The sequence below is a fragment of the Capra hircus genome, chromosome 5 (genome assembly GCF_001704415.2).
Source record: "Capra hircus breed San Clemente chromosome 5, ASM170441v1, whole genome shotgun sequence".
In the NCBI taxonomy this organism is placed as follows: Eukaryota; Metazoa; Chordata; class Mammalia; order Artiodactyla; family Bovidae; genus Capra; species Capra hircus.
In genome coordinates, this window is record NC_030812.1 from 25,528,447 (window position 1) to 25,546,000 (window position 17,554).

General features: G+C 39.1%; 1 protein-coding gene across 5 annotated transcripts in view; it reads left to right on the forward strand.

Moving 5' to 3' along the window:
- Nucleotides 1–17,554, forward strand: part of CBX5 (chromobox 5) — a 34,600-nt gene that overhangs the window by 3,301 nt on the left and 13,745 nt on the right. For 2 of the 5 annotated variants that reach the window (XM_005679854.3, XM_005679853.3), the window contains one exon: nucleotides 13,512–13,690. In XM_005679854.3, coding sequence (XP_005679911.1) covers nucleotides 13,554–13,690 — 137 coding nt within the window. In that variant the 5' untranslated portion in view covers nucleotides 13,512–13,553. Of the gene's footprint in view, nucleotides 1–9,048; nucleotides 9,070–11,650; nucleotides 11,756–11,788; nucleotides 11,997–13,511; nucleotides 13,691–17,554 lie in introns of those variants that run through there. The other 3 variants (XM_005679858.3, XM_005679855.3, XM_005679856.3) reach the window with 3 other exon arrangements.

Here is a 17,554-nt window from a genome sequence, read left to right on the forward strand (position 1 = left end):
TATCTAAAAGGAAAATGAAATCCAATAGGTAGAAAGTTTCTCTCAGGTAGGTGGTGAGCACGATGATAACTGAGGAAAGACAAAGATAGAGCATACCTTTGAATTGACTGGATTTTTATTTATCTAGGAAAGTTCTGGTGATTTTCAGAGCCCTTGACAATATTTCTGGAAAAGAGAGAACAGTATCCAGGATACAGAGGTTTCTGAGGAAGACTAGTATTTTTTGCTTTTACCATTTATTTAACCACATAGCATAATTTTTATATCTTATTGAAATAGCTCATATCACATCTCCTGGTAAAGCGTTTTTTTCTTGTCCTTTTACTTGGTCTGTTTTTATTTCCATTCACCTAACATGAAATTGGGCCTAAATGCTCTGGATGTTGACTTTAAAAGCAATAAATTAATAGTGCTAGATATCATTTATAACTGACTCAGTGTGGCTGATATTTACACATTGTTATTGATGACCTTAGACTCCGGGCAATTGTCTTTTTTCTCTGACATAAATTGATTTCCCTTCCCTCCTTGTAGAGGATGGCTTTAACTGATCATTGTACTAATGGGAAGGAGTCCAGGTCATCCTGAAAAGAGTTGGCTTGTGCAGAGTCCAGGACGCAGATTTGTTGGATTTCTGTAAGCCACTCGAAGCCACATATTCATTTCTGATGACAACTTTGCACTTGTGTTGGCAGAACACCCACAGTGGCAACTGTTGCCTGTGTTTAGTCTGCCCGGGAGCTCTACCAGCTAGCATGTTTGGGGGAAAACCTGCACTGTTCTTGTTAGCAGCTATGTAAATATTAGACCTTTCTGAGTTTGTCTTCTCAGATCTGCCATCCTTTTAGGTAAATTGCATCCTCTGATTGCCTCAACTTACCTTTAAAATGAAAGATTAAAGGATTTAGGCATTCTTTGGGTCATTTAAAGCACAGTTCTTTTTGCATCAGTAATTAGTTTTATAAATGTTTGGTTTATTATTTTTAAAATTTTATTTCCCCTGTGTCTTAGTTTCTTGTGGCTGCAATTACCACAAACCTGGTGGCTTCAAACAAGAGTTTATTCTTTCACAATTCTGAAGGCCAGAAGTCTGCAATCAAGGTGTTGAGCCGGTTCTGGAGGCCCTAGGGGAGAATCCCTTCCTTGCCTTTCTAGCTTCTGGTGGTTGTCAGTTTTTCTTGCCGCCTCACTCCCTGCTCAGTCTTCACTTTGCTTTCTCTATATGTCTCTCTCAGAACTCCTGCCTCTCTTAAAATGTGTGATTGCATTTAAGGCTCACCTCATAATCTGGGATAAATTTCTCCTTTCACTTCTTTAAAGCACATCTTTTGCCATAGAAAGTAATAGTCACAACTTTGAGGGGGGTGCATCATTCAGACTACTGTACCCTGGTTCTTTAATCCCTATCCAAATAAATATTACCTAATTCAAAAAAGAAAAGGTTATTTTTTAAAATAAGGAGCAAGTGGTGAGAGTAGGCAAAGGCTCAGGAAACTCAAAGTGAGCCATTTGCCTTCTTTGGTCCTTAGTTTCTTACGGAAGGAATTGGCTAGGTGATAACTAATAGTTCTCTAGCCCTAAAATTTTTTATGAAGTGACTCCTACATTGTCTTGGGAGTTTATTTTTGAAGTCAATTTTAAATGCAAATCAAGAAGTTGTTCTTATATTTGGGGCTAATATAGTCCAACTGGTTTTCTCTAGAACTTGAGGGACAGAAAACTGAGTTCTTGACTGGTTGTCAATTTCTCGGGGTATTAACACGTGATAACGAACCTGTACTTGTGTGTGATTTTCGAAAACGAGTGTAATAGACTAGCTGAACCACTTTTCAGTCATTCTAATGAGGCTGAGGACTGGTGTAGTCTGGATTTCCTATCCAGTAAGAATAGTTCATCAAACTTAAACACTTAGAATCAATTTTACCTCAGTTAAGATATATTTTTTTTTTTTTAAAGAGAGGGGACTAAGCAGAATTTTAAGGGAAAAAAAAAAAAAGGACAGATTTTTCTACCTGAAACTAGGTCATGGACCTAGATTTAAAATTTTTCACTTGCAGTCTTTTTTTCTTTTGGCTGTGCGGCATGCTGGCTCTTAGTTCCCTGCAGTGGAAGCTGTTAACCATTGGACCTTCAGGGAAATTCCGATGTGCAGTCTTACTCTTCAGACTTACGGAGTGCCTGTTCCATCATGTTTCACTGCTAGGAAGCACACCAGAAAGCATGGGATTGAGATGGTGTCATTGAAAGGACTGCTTCAAGATCAAGTTTTATAACACACTCATTATTTATTTCTTCCATGGAGTGGAGGAACCAAATTGAATTGAAGTGTTTCTCTGATTGTAATCTACAATTCTTAGAATAAAACAAGTTCATATCTGAGCCAACGGGCATAATTATGTCGGAATAAAATGCCCTCTACAAAGAGGTCAACCCAACAGGCTGGGAAATCTATCTTTGGTTTCTGAGGCACATCCTTGAACTCCATGTGCCTTGTTTCGCATCCCTAAATCAGTAAGACTCACTTACCTCACAGGGAGTTGTGGAGGGTAATATACTGCTAATTTGTTCAGTATTTCACAACAATAAATTATATCTAGTAATCTGATAAACATAGGCAAGCCTCATACGTGTAGTTGGAGACAAGGATAGATAAAACTTACAGATAGTTCAGAAAATTGATTAAAGTTAATTTTAACTACTTCTGTTATCAAACATTTTATCCTGTTTCCTGTGTACTTTCCAAAGTGTTTTCTTGTCCTTTTTCCATAACAGACATGAGGTAAGTAGGGCAAAGAGTTAACACTAATGTAGATGATGAAGGGATCAATTCATCAAGAGGATACAATAATTCTAAAATTTACACAACTAATAATAAGCATCAAAATACAAGAAAGAAAACAATAGAACTAAATACAGTCTTGCGATTGTATTGGCAACTTCAGCACCTTTTAGTTAAAAAAAAAACAACTGAAATAATGTGTGCTCTGGGGTCAGTCATGTCTGGCTCTGCAACCCCATGGACTTAGCCTGCTAGGCTTCTCTGCCCATGGCTTTTTCCAGGCAAGAATACTGGAATGGGTTGCCATTTCTTACTCCAGGGGGTCTTCCCAACCCAGGGATCAAACAGAGTCACCTGCATTGGCAGGCAGATTCTTTACCACTGTGCCACCTGAGAAGCCCATTAATAGAACAGGTAGCAAAGCAGTAAAGAGGTGGACAGCACTGTCAATGAGCCTGATACATAGACACTTATAGGATATTCCACCCAACAGTAGCAGAATATACATTTTTTTTCAAGTGCATAGCAATATTTAACAAGTCAGACCATCTGTCATAAATCTCAAACGGATTTGATTATACAAAGTGTTTTCTGGCTGTAATGGAATTAGAAATCAGTGACTATAAGACACCTGGAAAACACCCCAAATAATTGAAACTAAACAATATACTTCTGAGTAACCCATGGATCAAAGACACACACAAAATTGGAAAATATTTTGAACTGAATAAAAATGATGATATAACAAAATGTGTGGGATATAGCCAAGGCAGTGCTTAGAGGAAAATTTATAATATCAAATGCTTTAATTAAAAAGAAAGTTTGAGATCGACATGGACACACTGCTATGTTTAAAATGGATACACAAGGTCCTACCATATACCACAGGGAGTGCTGGTAGATGTTACCTGGCGGCCTAGGTGGGAGGGGGTTTGAGGGGAGAAGGGACACATGTAGATGAAGGGCTGAGTCCCTTAGCTGTTTACCTGAAACTATCACAACATTGTTAATCTGCTATACCCCAATACAAATAAAAGTTTTTTTTTAAAGGTGGAAAGATCTAGAGTCTTTCTATCTTAACCCAGAAAAAGGGATAAGAGTGATGATGTTTAAGGGTACAAAGTTGTAATAAGTAGTAAATCAACTCTGAAGACCTAATGCAGGACTTCCTGGTGACACAGTGGATGAGAATCTGCCTGCCAATGCAGGGGACGTGAATTCGATCTCTGGTCTGGGAAGGTTCCACATGATGCACCACAACCTCTGAGCCCATGCTCTAGAGCCTGCAAGCTGCACCTACTGAAGCAAGTGTACCTGAAGCCTGTGCTCTGCAAAAAGAAGCTCGTGCACCGCAGTGAAGAGCAGCCCCTGCTCGCCAAAACTCGAGAAAGCCCCCGCACAGCAGTGAAGACCCAGTGCAGCCAAAAATAAAATTATTTTTAAAAATAAAAGAGACCTAATGCATGGTATCATGAATATGGATAATACTGTACTGTAATTATATAATGTGATAAATATCACTACACTGTCTACCATATTACAATATATAAGTATCAAAGATACACATGCTGTATACCTTAAACTTAGAATATTACATGACAAATTCATTCAATTTTAAAAAAGCCCACAGTGAGCAGAAGAAATAGTGAAAGTGAAAGCAGTGACTAGTTGATGAAGTATAAAACAACCAGTAGTGAAAAAAACATCAATGAAACTGAAAGTTTTTTTTTGGGAGAAGATAATGTAGTGAGCAAGTTTGATCAGTGGAAAAAAGACACAAATTACTAACATCAGGAATAAGAGAAGGGATATCACTACTAATCCTGTAGACACTAAGAGTTATAAGGGAGAATTATGAACAATTATGCCAGTGCATTTAATGTCTAGGATAAAATGAATGGCTTCCTTGAAAGATTACCAAAGCCCACTTCAGAAGAAATTAACCTTACTATCCCTATGTTTATTAAGGAAATGGAATTTGTAGTTAAAAGCCTTCCCACAGAGAAAAACTTGGTCCAAATGGCTTCACAGGTGAATTTTCCCAACTTCTGTGGAAGAAATAACATCAGTTCTACACAAACTCTTCCAGAAGACAGAAGTGTATTTTTAACTTCATATACTATTGGACATTTAACCTCTGGTTTATGTGTTTAAAAGTGTTTTCTAATTTTTTTATTCCCCCACAGCAGACCTGTGAGATAAGCAGGGCAAAGTGCTAACACCTTAGGTTAAGTGACCTGTCTAGTTCAACTTTTCAGTGATCTAGTTGGGATTGGACTCCTATCTTATTCCTAGTTCTGATACTGCGACTGTTAACTAGTTGCCCTTTTAGTAGCTTTTTTTTTTTACAACAGCCTTTGGGATGGTGCTAGCCATTGCTGACTGAACCAGCGGGAGACTTGGTGATACTTCAGCTTAGTTCATAAGTTGAAGACGGGCTTAAACTCAGTGTTCATGCAACATTTGACACTTATTGGCTCTCAATAAATATATAACCAACCAGACAATTTTAGAGCAAGGGTCAGTATTACTATATCATCCTTTTGGCATAGGCTCTGAGTTGGGATGATGGTTGGAAGCTGGACAAAAAGAAACATCTTATTTGGCTTAAGCAATGTGTCAGAATGCTCAGTGGAAGAGCTGGGTGGTCTGAGATTGGCCATCCCTTAAGCCATTTATCTGATGGTGGCCTTTCTTTGCATTTAACTATCAATATATCTAAAGTGTAGAGCACACTTTTATGATATTGTAGCGTAGTAACTCACACTTATATGTCAATAGAGACACTTGCAAAGATGTACAAGGTTCAATAATTTCTGGTGTGGGTTTGTTTCTCCTGTCATCACCCATTATGTATTTTTTTACAGCTTTTAAATTGCCACAGAGAGAAATTGGTCAGGATCTTAATAGATGGCCAAGGAGCTGCCAAGTATGAGATGGGAAAAAGTTCAATACTGGGTTGATTTTATTTATCTAAATTGTAGGCTGTGACTTCAATATAATTCATGTTGCTAATACACCAAGGTAATGGCAGAGCACAAAACTATGCCATATGTTGAAGGAATGCTCTCTTTTACTCCTGGAAGTTTTACAGTCTGAGATATCTTTCTTATTCCAATTATGTAAAAACTTTTTGTCAGGATGTGTTAATCAGATTTTAGCATACTGATTTAAAGTCTAATACCATCTCAATAGTTGCATTAGAGATTTTAGTTTATGGTTATGCAAATTAATTTTTATGACTCTTGAATGTCTTTGCTAAACTAAGACTGTGGTAGAATGTAAATTGTTAGGCATGGTAGAAGCTCTTCCTTCAAATAGAAGTGAAGTGAAGTGATTTGAAGTCGCTCAGTCGTGTCCGACTCTTTGCGACCCCACGGACTGTAGCCTACCAGGCTTCTCAGTCCATGGGATTTTCCAGGCAAGAGTACTGGAGTGGGTTGCCATTTCTTTCTCCAGGCTTCAAATAGAGGATATGTTGAAATGACCTGAAGAAGCCATTGTAACTCTTAAGCTGCTGATAACTAAAATTTGTACAAGCTAGATAAGTGTGAATCTTAAGTTTATGACTATTTGAGAAATGCTTTATGACTGTAATTTAATTGGGGATGGGCACTTCAGTTCTCTTTTAACCCCTCCATATTTTGTGAACATGATTTGCCAAAGTGGTATGTAAAAATCTGAGGTTTGCAGTCATCTACTCAAATGGTACTCTTATCCATTTTTCTTAAAATTTATGGAGAAATTGCCAGGTTCCTCATGAAAGGTGACAAGCTCTACTAGTTCATGCTTCATCATATTTAATTAATAGAGAGGAGTGGGTGTGAGATTAACACTCGCCAGAAACTATGGTGCTTTGAGAAATTCAGTACATTCCAAGGATAGAGGTGTTCAGAGGCACCATCTGGAAGACATTTCCCCTTAGTCATACCAAATTCTACTTTCTCTTGAATCGAGAAACAATTGAATAGCTAACCTCTTGCCCATGATGGCTTTAGGTGTGCCCTAACTAAATTTAGAGAAAGCAGACACTTGAGAGATGAAACACAGTAGATTTGAATATAGGAAAAAAAAATCCCATGTAAGATTATTTTGTGGGATTGTGATCTGGTAATGAGATATCAAGAATGTGTGTGTTACTGCTAAATATACCAATGAACCAAACATAAAACTGAGTTGTTCTGAGAACTGCTGTAGTACACATTCATTTATATTTTTTAATGGGGTCAGAGCTTAGAGGACAATACAATGAAATGTATAGGGTAGCCTTTATCTCTATTTATAATGTATGTTTTAATCTAAAAGAAGAAAAGACTCTACTCCCTTGCTTGCTGGTGCAGGAGGGTTAGATAATCAGCAAATAGGATACTTTGCCTCAGAATAATTCTGTGACTGGTGGAAGCAGCGCCTTGGCCTGATTTTTAAAGGATGGAGAACTGGAACTCTGCTGGTCAAGAGAGAAGCATTTCCTCTCTCCACACTCCTCTCTATTAATAAAGTTTGTGTTGCCTAGATGTGGCTTGTTAATGATAGGGGTGTTAACGACCACAGTTAATCTTCCTCCTCAACTCTTTCCTAATCCAGTCTCTTAAATAGACATTTAAAAAGCTTTTAACTCCTCTTGAATTGGGTGCTCATGGGCTTTTGGTGGAGGTGAAGTGATAGTTATCAGCCCATTTAACAAAACCTGAGACAGCCAGGACAGCTGTAATGTGCATCTCTATGCTGTGTTTTTGTTAAGATGCCACATGGCTAATACTTTGGAAATCATAAATCTAGTGGAAGAAAACATCTTTATAGAGGGTATTTTAGTTTTATGCTGTATGTGTGGCAAACCTAAAACCATTGGTACTTCTAGATCTATAAAGAGCAAAGAATACAGACCAGATTAAAATGGTTCTGTAAATTTGGTTTCTTTTCATCTGTTTTATTTGCTACCATAGGCTATAAAGAGGACGCCTTGAAGACAACGCTGTAGCTGACAGTTTAATCTTCACATAAGCCAACAGCTTTCCCCAAGGGCCTTAGGGGAGACTTGGGAGTTTCTCAAGCCTGGACCAACAGAAGTTGCCCATCAGTGGCATATTTAATTAATACATGTGAGAGGGACCTTTGCATATGCCCTCGCCCTTTTCTGCTCTTTAGAATGACTTTTTTAATAGAAGATTTGCGTTCCTAGTGTGCTTATAAAATTTATATTAAAATTGTATAAAAGAGCTCATTGATTAATGCATTTTGACACTTGGTTTGACTACCACTGCCGGATAGTTCAGCAGGTAGTTCAGTGAGGCAACTTAGCAATTGCTTTTGTTACTTTTTAAACAATACAAAGAAAGCTTAGAGAAAGACTTAGAATTATTATATATGTGTATGTGTGTGTGTGTGTTGGCTGCCCTGGGTCTTCACTGCTGCACACGGGCTTTCTCTGGTTGTGGTCAGTAGGGGCTTCCCTTCTTCGTGGTGCGTGGCCTTCTCATTGCAGTGGTTTCTCATGTGGAGGAGCACAGACTCTAGGTGTACAGGCTCAGTAGTTGTTACTTGTGGCTTCTGGGCTTTAAAGTGTGGGCTCAGTGCTGTGGTGCGTGGGCGTAGTTGCTCTGCGGCCTGTGGAATCTTCCTGGACCAGGGATCCAACCTGTGTCCCCTACATTAGCAGGTGGATTCTTACCCACTGCACCACCAGGGAAGTCCTAGTTTTTATATATATACATATACACACACACACATATAAATATATATACATATACACTGTGTATACATATATGTATACACACATACGTGTGTGTGTATATATATGCTTTTGCTTGTCAGTCGTGAAAATGCAAAAGCCATCAGGACAACTGACATTGAAAAGTAGTGAATGGAGGGATTGGGCAGAGTACACAAACCAACGATCTCATGTGAGTGGTTCTCTGCTTCCAGTATTGATCTGTTAATGCAAACAGTTAATCATGACATCTGTTGTTCTGCGTTGCCCCAGCTTTCTGTGATGCCCTCTCTAATTTCTGGGGACTGGCAGTTTTTACTTTTTTTGAAATCTTCTTTTACCCTTACAATGTGTGGGATTTTGGGTCCCGCTCTGCTTCACCTCCTCACCTCTTCCCGTTTTCTCTTTTTTTTTTTTTTTTTCTGGAAGATTTCATCTGTTAAAGAAGTTTCCTGTCATCGACTTGGAATGTGCGTTCTGACTGCCTGACCGCAAAGGTCTTTGATGTTTGTCCAAGGCTGAATTCTCACCAGATTCCCTGGCTTAGGTGTTTTCCCCCAGCACACAGGGGCCTGCCTGCAAGGTGAATTTGCCTTGTGTCATTGATATGAAGGGTAGGTGGGGCCTGCTCTCTCTCGTGATCTGATGGGCAGTTAAATTGCTGGATTCTGTCAGTAGTTGTTGATGCCTTTACCAGAGAGTTCCTGTGTGTGTTCAAGAAAAGGCTGAGATCTGTTATGTCTGAAAGATGGGACTTGAGAAGCTCACCGCTTCCCATGGAGATTTCCATAAGGATAATAAGGTTGTGCTCAAGAGGCTCGGCCTCTCTTCCTCCGGCACGGTATTGGGATTCTACCTTAATCTCTCCATCATCCTGCCAGCCATGTCTCATTTCTCACGCTGGAACACTCCCTCCTCCCAAGCTCAGCGTGAACCACCAGTCTAGATGCTTTATCTGGTCCAGGCTCTAGCCCTTAAATTGTCCGTCTGGCTTTGTGTTTCATTTGACCCTAATACACTGGGTCGCACTGTCTAAAAGAGAATTATGTCCCCTCCGATGTCTGAGTGCATTTCTCATTTCTTACTGCTGCTCCTGAGCAGATCTGTAACTTCAAGGTTAAGATAAGACACATTCCATCAGAACTATGTCGTCATCCTTGCCAGCTTCTGATCTGTGACTGTCCAGGAGATTTACAAGACAATTGCATGCCATTCTTTACAGAATATTATGGTTGGACTCTGACTCCTGGCATCAGGCCCAATTTGATTTGTCAGCTGTTGCAAAACCCATTTCCCAAAGAGAAAAGGATCTTAGCCATGTGCCTTTTAGCCAGTTCTTAAGAGTGGGACAGAGGGAATTGATCTGGTTCTTTAATTCATGATGTTTTAAGGAGAAAGATGGAACACCAGAATGTTTTTGTCCCTTTCCTCGTTGGATTCCCTTGTTTTCCCTGAAAGGTTTCACTAAAATCTTAGTATTGCTGTCATTCTTTCCTGTCCCTTATCCCTTCACAGAACCTATTTTTTCATTCTGCAGTCTCCAATGTTTTCCTGAGTTTTAAGGAGTAAGAATTTTGCCCTTGAGAGAAAAGGTTACCTGCCTTTTCTCTGAAAGTTTATTGGTTTACTAGCAGCAGGTTAACAAAGACAAGGTTCCCCCTTTCTTGCTCTCTAACATGTGGAACTGCAGGAGTTACTGCATGTAATATGGCTTAATGGCTTAGGAATTTGGAAGGTCACGTATTTCCTGCTGCTGTTGTATTAGGCCCTGTAATATTTTATAAAAGCTTCTCTTGGGGGACTTTACAGCCTCTGGTTTCAACATAAACTCACCCTTTCCCTTGGAGGTAGGCAGTGGGGATTTATTTGGCCCCCTTTAGTGATTCTGAGGTTAGACCTAAAATTTATTTACTCAGGATCACACATGGCAAGTTAATCACAGAATCACAACTCTGATCTAATTCCTTTGGCATCATTTTCATATCCCTTAACTACAAAAAGTTTTTAAAAGTTACGAAGAGTTGAGAAAGGCAGATTTTACTCAGATTTCCTGATGAGTCTATTAATAAAGTTGAAGAAATTCTCGTAGTTGAAAACTGCCCATTGTGCTCTCATTCCCTACAGTTTCTTCTGTTTGATAGGCAGAATAATCACCATTCTTTTTTTTTTTTTTTTCCCTCAGTCAGGTTCTTGGCTTTTGATTGTCCCTTATTCATACTCTCTTGTGGCAGCAGCCTTTGTCTCTAAAAGACTCATATCTGTAAAGAAGAGAGCAGAGTTGTGGAGCTCTCTAAAATGTTCTTTAAGGCCGGCAGAAAGGAACATTCACAGGACTGCAAGTCTCTTAAGTCTCTTTTCTTTATCTCAGTCCTCCTTTTCTCAAGTATTAGGAATTTTTAATACATGAGGTTTTAATTATTATATTGTATAATTAATGTTCCAAGTGGATAATTATTTTAAAATTTGTTTTATAATATTACAAAAACAACTAATGAGAAGTGGTTTTCAATTAACAGTAATGGTTGTGAGTGGACTGTTCCTTCCCTTTTTTAAAACTACTGGAGAATTAAATTGTTTTCTATCTATAATTTCAGTTGAAAGAGTCTTTGGTAGTGCTTCAAGTCTCTCGATTCTGTTTCTGAATCTAGTACTCCCCCGAGAAGGAAAGTTGTATAGTATCTTTGAAATACTTCTCTTCTCCCTTTCCTGTTACTCCCTGCACCTCCCCCGCCTCCCAATTTTAATTAACTGTTCAGTGACAGATGGTAGAAAAGGCCTCGCCTAAAGTGTTCCTGGTGGGCTGGATTAGGGGGTCGGTAGTTTGTCCTGATCTTGTTGTAGAAGGATCTAGCCTTTCCCCGCCCCCGCTTCCAGTTGAGCGATAATCCTGTTAGATCTTAAAATGCTATTGATTAAATTCCCAGTGCTCTTAGAGAAATAAGCACAAGTTCTGGATTTAAAAACCCAAGAGCCAATTCCCTGGAGCTCTGAATGCCTTAGACTTGAGGCCAAGGGAGGTACCTTCCAACTTCTCCACCCAGCCTTCTCTGAAAAGGAAAGTTAAGCCTTTTAACTTTTCCGTTTGCTTCTCTCCCCCCCCTTAGTCTAGTAAGGCTGCCAGTTGCCATGGCAACGGACTGGGACAGCTGCGCAGTGGCGCCTAGGCAGCTGGGTGGGGGCGGGGGAGCTGCCAGCCCGCCAAGCCCCAGACCTGGGAGGGGAGGCCCCTCCTGTTAGCCCAGAGGGAAAGAAAGAACTGGGGCGATCCGGTAGGTAAAGGAGGGATCCCCCATTCATCTTCTGCCTTTGGGGCTCCTCTTCTGCATGAAGGTATAAAGGGAGATTGTCCTCTTTCCTCCCTGAAACTGAAGAACACATATGTAAATCCTTGTTTTTCCTCGTGAGGCAGGGGAGGCCATAGTCACAATGCTTAACTGCATGCATCTAACCCGGGGCTGGTTTTAACCCTGGCGCTCTGACCTAAACTGCTCAGCTCCCGGAAATTCCAAGGTGAGTGGGGGTGGGGTGGGGTATTCTCCCTGGAATAGGACATTTCCTGTCTCTGGTGAGGTTGGAGGCTGCTTTTATTTTAAATAAATCAGATTTTTTTTCCTTGAAGCTAAAGGACTCCCGTCTGAATTCGTGGAAAAATTATTTTGAAACGCCTTACCTTACGTTCCCCACACTCCCACTCCCTCATCCAAATGAAGTATTTTGATAAAAACATACAGACAGTTTTTTGGGTGGGCAGACCTATTGCTAGTAAGTTCTAGAGGTATGATTTACAACTATATATTCTTGGAATAATTCCCTAAATTTTGCTAGTTTGAAGTAAATTGATTAATGCAACTTTTTATGGTACTCAAAGACAAAATTCTGAGATTAGTAGTGACCTTTCCTGTTCCTGGGGTGGTCATCTGATCAGAAAGAAAATGTTTTTAGAATGCTGGGAAAAAAAAAAGCTTTAAGGTTTACAGCAAAATAAAATGGAGTTCAGCTAAGAAAACAATCCCTGCTACTCTATAATCCAGACTCTAGGCACCATTTAACATGGTTAAGGAAGAATTCTTAAAAATGATTGTGGTGACAACAAGGAGGGAGTTTAAAACACTAGAGTCTCTGCTGCGTACCCCCTGGTTGTGCATGTTTCTGAGCTTAACTCAATTTCCATTTGTGTTGCCTTGCTTCAGCTTTCCTTGGGCCTATGAATGGTTCTTCTGTGTTTGGAGGCTTCATGTTGCTGTGAGTCTGGGACCAGACCTTGTTTTCCTCCTCCTCTTCATTTGGCCTAAAGTCAGCTCCAGTTAAGAGGAGAGGTACCTCCTTAATATTTGGATTAGTTGAGCCTTAAGAATTACCGAACAGCCCAATGACTAGTTTTGATTTTTAGGACTAAAAAATATTTTTCTCCTCCATGCCTCCCTCCGATCCCCAAATGAAAGATGAGGCTTAATATATTTGAGGTGTCAGCCTTGCTTCTGTGAGCTGATGGGTGCTCTGAAGGGACAAGCTCAGTTTGTTGAAGGGAAATGTACCGAGTCACTGAAAATGTGGTGAAACATGCCCGAGCAGGCCTTTTTTGTCCTGTTAAGAGACTGTTCAGGATGGTCAGAGCAGAGGAGAGTTAGATTTTGGTGGCTTTTCTTTTTTTTCTCATTTTTATAGAAAATCTTATTTAAATGGAAGATTTTCCATGTTTCTCTTCCAGTTTATGACTTGTAGACAGTCGTAGAGGTACCAGGAGTAAAATACCACCCTACTTGTTTTATAGACTCTGAAATTAGAGTTAGATAATTGTGCCCATCTAATAATTTTGATCTTGTGAGCCGAAGAGGAAGTTGTAATTAAGAAAGTGGGGACCTGCCCATTTTTGGTTACATTCTTAGGACTCATCTGTAGAATATTTCAAGACCCAACAGAAAGGTACATGGCAGCTTTGTGTTATACCTGCTGCATCCCATTGAGAGACTGAACATTTTAACTGCTTGCATGAATTCTGACCATTTTTGTCCTTCCCATTTGCAGGAACTCGGTGGCCTTAGTCCTTCAGGTGAATCAGCGTGAGACATGGGAAAGAAAACCAAGCGGACAGCTGACAGTTCTTCTTCAGAAGATGAGGAGGAGTACGTTGTGGAGAAGGTGCTAGACAGGCGTGTGGTTAAGGGACAAGTGGAATATCTACTGAAGTGGAAAGGCTTTTCTGAGTAAGTACTTTCTCTCATGCTTTGGGACTCAGGGAAGTAGACAGCTTTGGTTCATTTCCCTATGAACCATCACCATCTTTGTCATATTCTTTCCTCGCCTGCACTCCTTTCTAAGAGTCGCAAGACACAGCAGTGAACTAAGCAAAGTCTCCCCTTCTTGGAGCTGATGTTCTAATGAGACTGCTTTTGAGAGGCAGTGTAATGAACTAGTTAGAAGCATAGATTAGGGGCCAGATTGCCTGCCTCCAGATTCTTGCTCCCACCACTTACAGTATGAGCTGGGTGACCTTGCTGAAGTTCCTTAATCTTCTTTCTTCCTCAGTAAAATAGGGATAAGAAATATATATCGTAGAGATGTTGGGGAAATGTATAGAGTCAGACACATAAGGTCAGTGTAAGTGTAAACTTATTATTCTTTTGGATGTAACGAAACTAAAATACATACATTTAAGTAGAAGTTGTAGTTGATCCCATAGCTCTCCATAACGACCCTTGGCCCTCAAAAGTGTCCTAGGATGAAACACTCATCTTTGTTATTTTTTTTTAACACTCGTCCTAATAAGAGACTTAAATCTGAGACCCAATATTTATTTTTAAAAATGTAAAATATATATATAACTGACGCAAAAGAAATTGAGTGAACACTCAAATACATACCACCTCATTTCTACAGTAACATTTTAGTATAATCTTTATTCCTCAATCTATCTTTTTTTACTATTAAAGACCTTAAAACCCCTCTTTTACGTCAGTGAGCTTTAAGAATGATACTGAAGTGTTGAGTATTCAGAGTTAGGCAGTAACTGGCTTTAAGTGCTGAAGTAAATATACACATACTGAAGCATAGAAGAGGTAGCTTGAAAAGTGAATTGCATGAAGCTGTGTAATCATTAGGCATTTTGCCTTAATTTCTCATTAATTCTCTTCCCAGGATGCCTGATAACAAAGAATGGATTTCTGTGAACACCAGTGAGCTGATAGGAACTGGTTTAGGCTCCTAGGAGTATTCAATAGGAATGGAATGCAAGCCAGATGTAATTTTAAATTTTATGGTGACTACATTAAGGAAAAGTGGAATTAATTTTAATAATATATTTTATTAGACACTCCCACCAAAATGCTATTTCAAAATTAATACAAAAATTATTAATGAAATTTTACATTTTCATGCCAAGAATTTAAAATCTGTTGTATATTTTTCATTTTATAGCACATCTCAGTTCATACTAGCCACATTTCAAATGTTCATTTACCATATGTGGCTAGTAGTTACCGTATTAAACATCGCAACTTAAAAGTGTGAGACTTTAATAAAAGATTGAATGCTTTGTCAGTCCCTTTGGACAAAGGTATGATCAGGAGCCTTTGAAGAATAGTTAAGGTTATTATGGGAATCAGGTTTCTCATCTGGAGCATTGTTGGTGTTTTAGTTGGGACAGTTCATGCACTGCAGGATGCTTAGCATTTGTAGCACAGAGAGAACTAAATGTGGGTAGCACAGCAGTCAGAATGCGCCCTCCATGTTTCTAAAGAAGCGTGGTATCGCAGCATCCTCTAGAGTTGAGCACTACGGATTTGAGAGGCCTAGAGCATCATGAGATAGGAATTAAAATACACCTTCAGGAAGGGGGCTTCCCTGGTGGTCCAGGGGTTGAGAATCTGCCTTGCAGTGGAGGGGGCACTGGTGTGATCCCTGGTCCAGAAAGATCCCACGTGCTTCGGAGCAACTAAGCCCTGTGTACCCCAGCTACTGAGCCAGCGCTTTAGAGCCTGTGCTCCGCAGCAGGAGAAGCCAACCCAATGAGAGACCTGCAGACCGCAACGAAGAGTAGCCCTTGCTTGCTGCTGCTAGAGAGAGCCTGAGTGTAACAGAAGATCCACCACAGCCAAAAATAAAATAAATCTTTAAAAAACAAAAGTACACCTGAAGACTTTAAGGATGTTTATTTGACCCATTGAATCATCACTGGAAATTGTTGGGTGTTTTTGAAGAATTTGAAGACTGTGTAGTTGAGCTATTGATACCTTACATAGATAAAAGAGGTAAAGAAAAGATTTAGGGTAGATGGATTAACATTTGTCCTGAGTTTTTCAAAAGTATCCAGAGTTTCATTAAAGACTGAGACAGATTGTGCCCCTTCAACATTGTCCACAACTGAGTACCTACTGTTTGCTAGGCAGTGGTTATATCCTACCTCATGTGTTCTCTGTAATTCTCATAACAGCCTTTAGAGGTATTTACAGATGAGGAAATTAATTGTTTACTAGAGATAACATACCTGATACATGCTAAAACAAGGATCCAGCATCACATTTCTTTGGTGCTAAAATGCAGATTCTTAAAAAAAAATAAAATAAAATGCAGATTCTTTGTAAGTTATACCATGTTATCTTTTGGGTGAAAACTGATTGATGTAGAAACAATACTAACCTGGTGGGGAAAGGGATAATCCCCTTAGAAGATTGGCTTTCCTTGGTGGCAACAGAGATTCTTCTCCTACCTCTGCATCTTAGCTTGCTTACTGTACTACAGTGCTGGCATGCCTCTTGGTTTTTGTGCCTTAATTTCTCCTGGGATAGTAAACTATATATAATCTGTGAATTTGGGAGAAAGTTATTGTATGAGGATTTTTTTTTTTTGGCTGAAAGAAGAGCTGTGAGGGAGAGGCTTTCCAGTTTTAGCTCAAATGATTTAGAAATAAACTTTGTTTCATTCTTAAGCTCTTTTTGCAGAAAGCTGAAGTCTAGAGTAAATAGCTCAGATTTTTCCATCATTATTAAGTTACAGCATGTGTTCAAACCATTCTTATTTAAAGATACTACATTGTTTTTGTTTTTTAATCAAGTATCTAAAATAAATAGTGCATAAATGTAAAAAATATTTCCCAAGTCAGTGAAGGGATTATAGAAACTGTGTCTGTGATATGTGTACAGATATATCTTAATGTAGCTAGTTCTTAATGAAAGAACCTCTGCCACTGGCTAGGAGTGAAGAGGATGCCTGGTCTGGTTTTTCCCAAAGAAGATAAATTTCTTGCTTTTATTACATAATCTGCTATTGGTATTAGTGATTTGCACTTCTAAAATCCATGCTAGAAATACAGAGAACAAGTTTGTGAATGCAAACTTTATTTTCCTCATAGAAGGACTCCCCTTGATCCGAGTTTAATTAGACAGTTATTTAACTTGAATTATTTTTGCTTATTAATATAGAAATGCATTTTGATTACCTAGTGACAGTAGACTTGAATCCAGAGCAATGAATGAATGGGCTCCAAATCCCAGTTTTGAGTCTTTTCCTTTTTATGGTTTGCTTATATTCTAATGATTTAACCCCTTACTGCCTTTTTTTCTAGTTAACTACTTAAGTCTCCCATCAACTTGTTGGCATTTCTTGGAAACATAAGTAACATAATTAAGACAGCGTACACTGGAGTGCATGTAGAATTAGATTGTCCTCTTCAGGATTTGCATAGATGATGTATGGAATCACATTTGCCACTTACAAAGCAGAACTTATATTTGAGTGTTTAACAGGTTTATTGAGCCATGGTTTACATACCATAAAATTCATTTATTGAAAGTACACAATTCAGTGATTCGTGGTAAATTTTTAGAGTTGTGCCGCCTTCAGCATAGTCCAGTTTCAGAACATTTCCGTAACCTCCCCAAATTCCCTTGAACACTTTTGTATTTAATTGCAAGCCCCAGCCACAAGGAATGATTGATCAGCACCTGTTTAGTTTTAGCTTAGCACAGTCTAGAAGTGCTTCCGTGTTGTAGCATATATTAGTATTACGTCCCTTTTTTGTTGCTGAATAGTATTTCATTGTATGGGTATACCATGTTATGTTTATCTGTTCG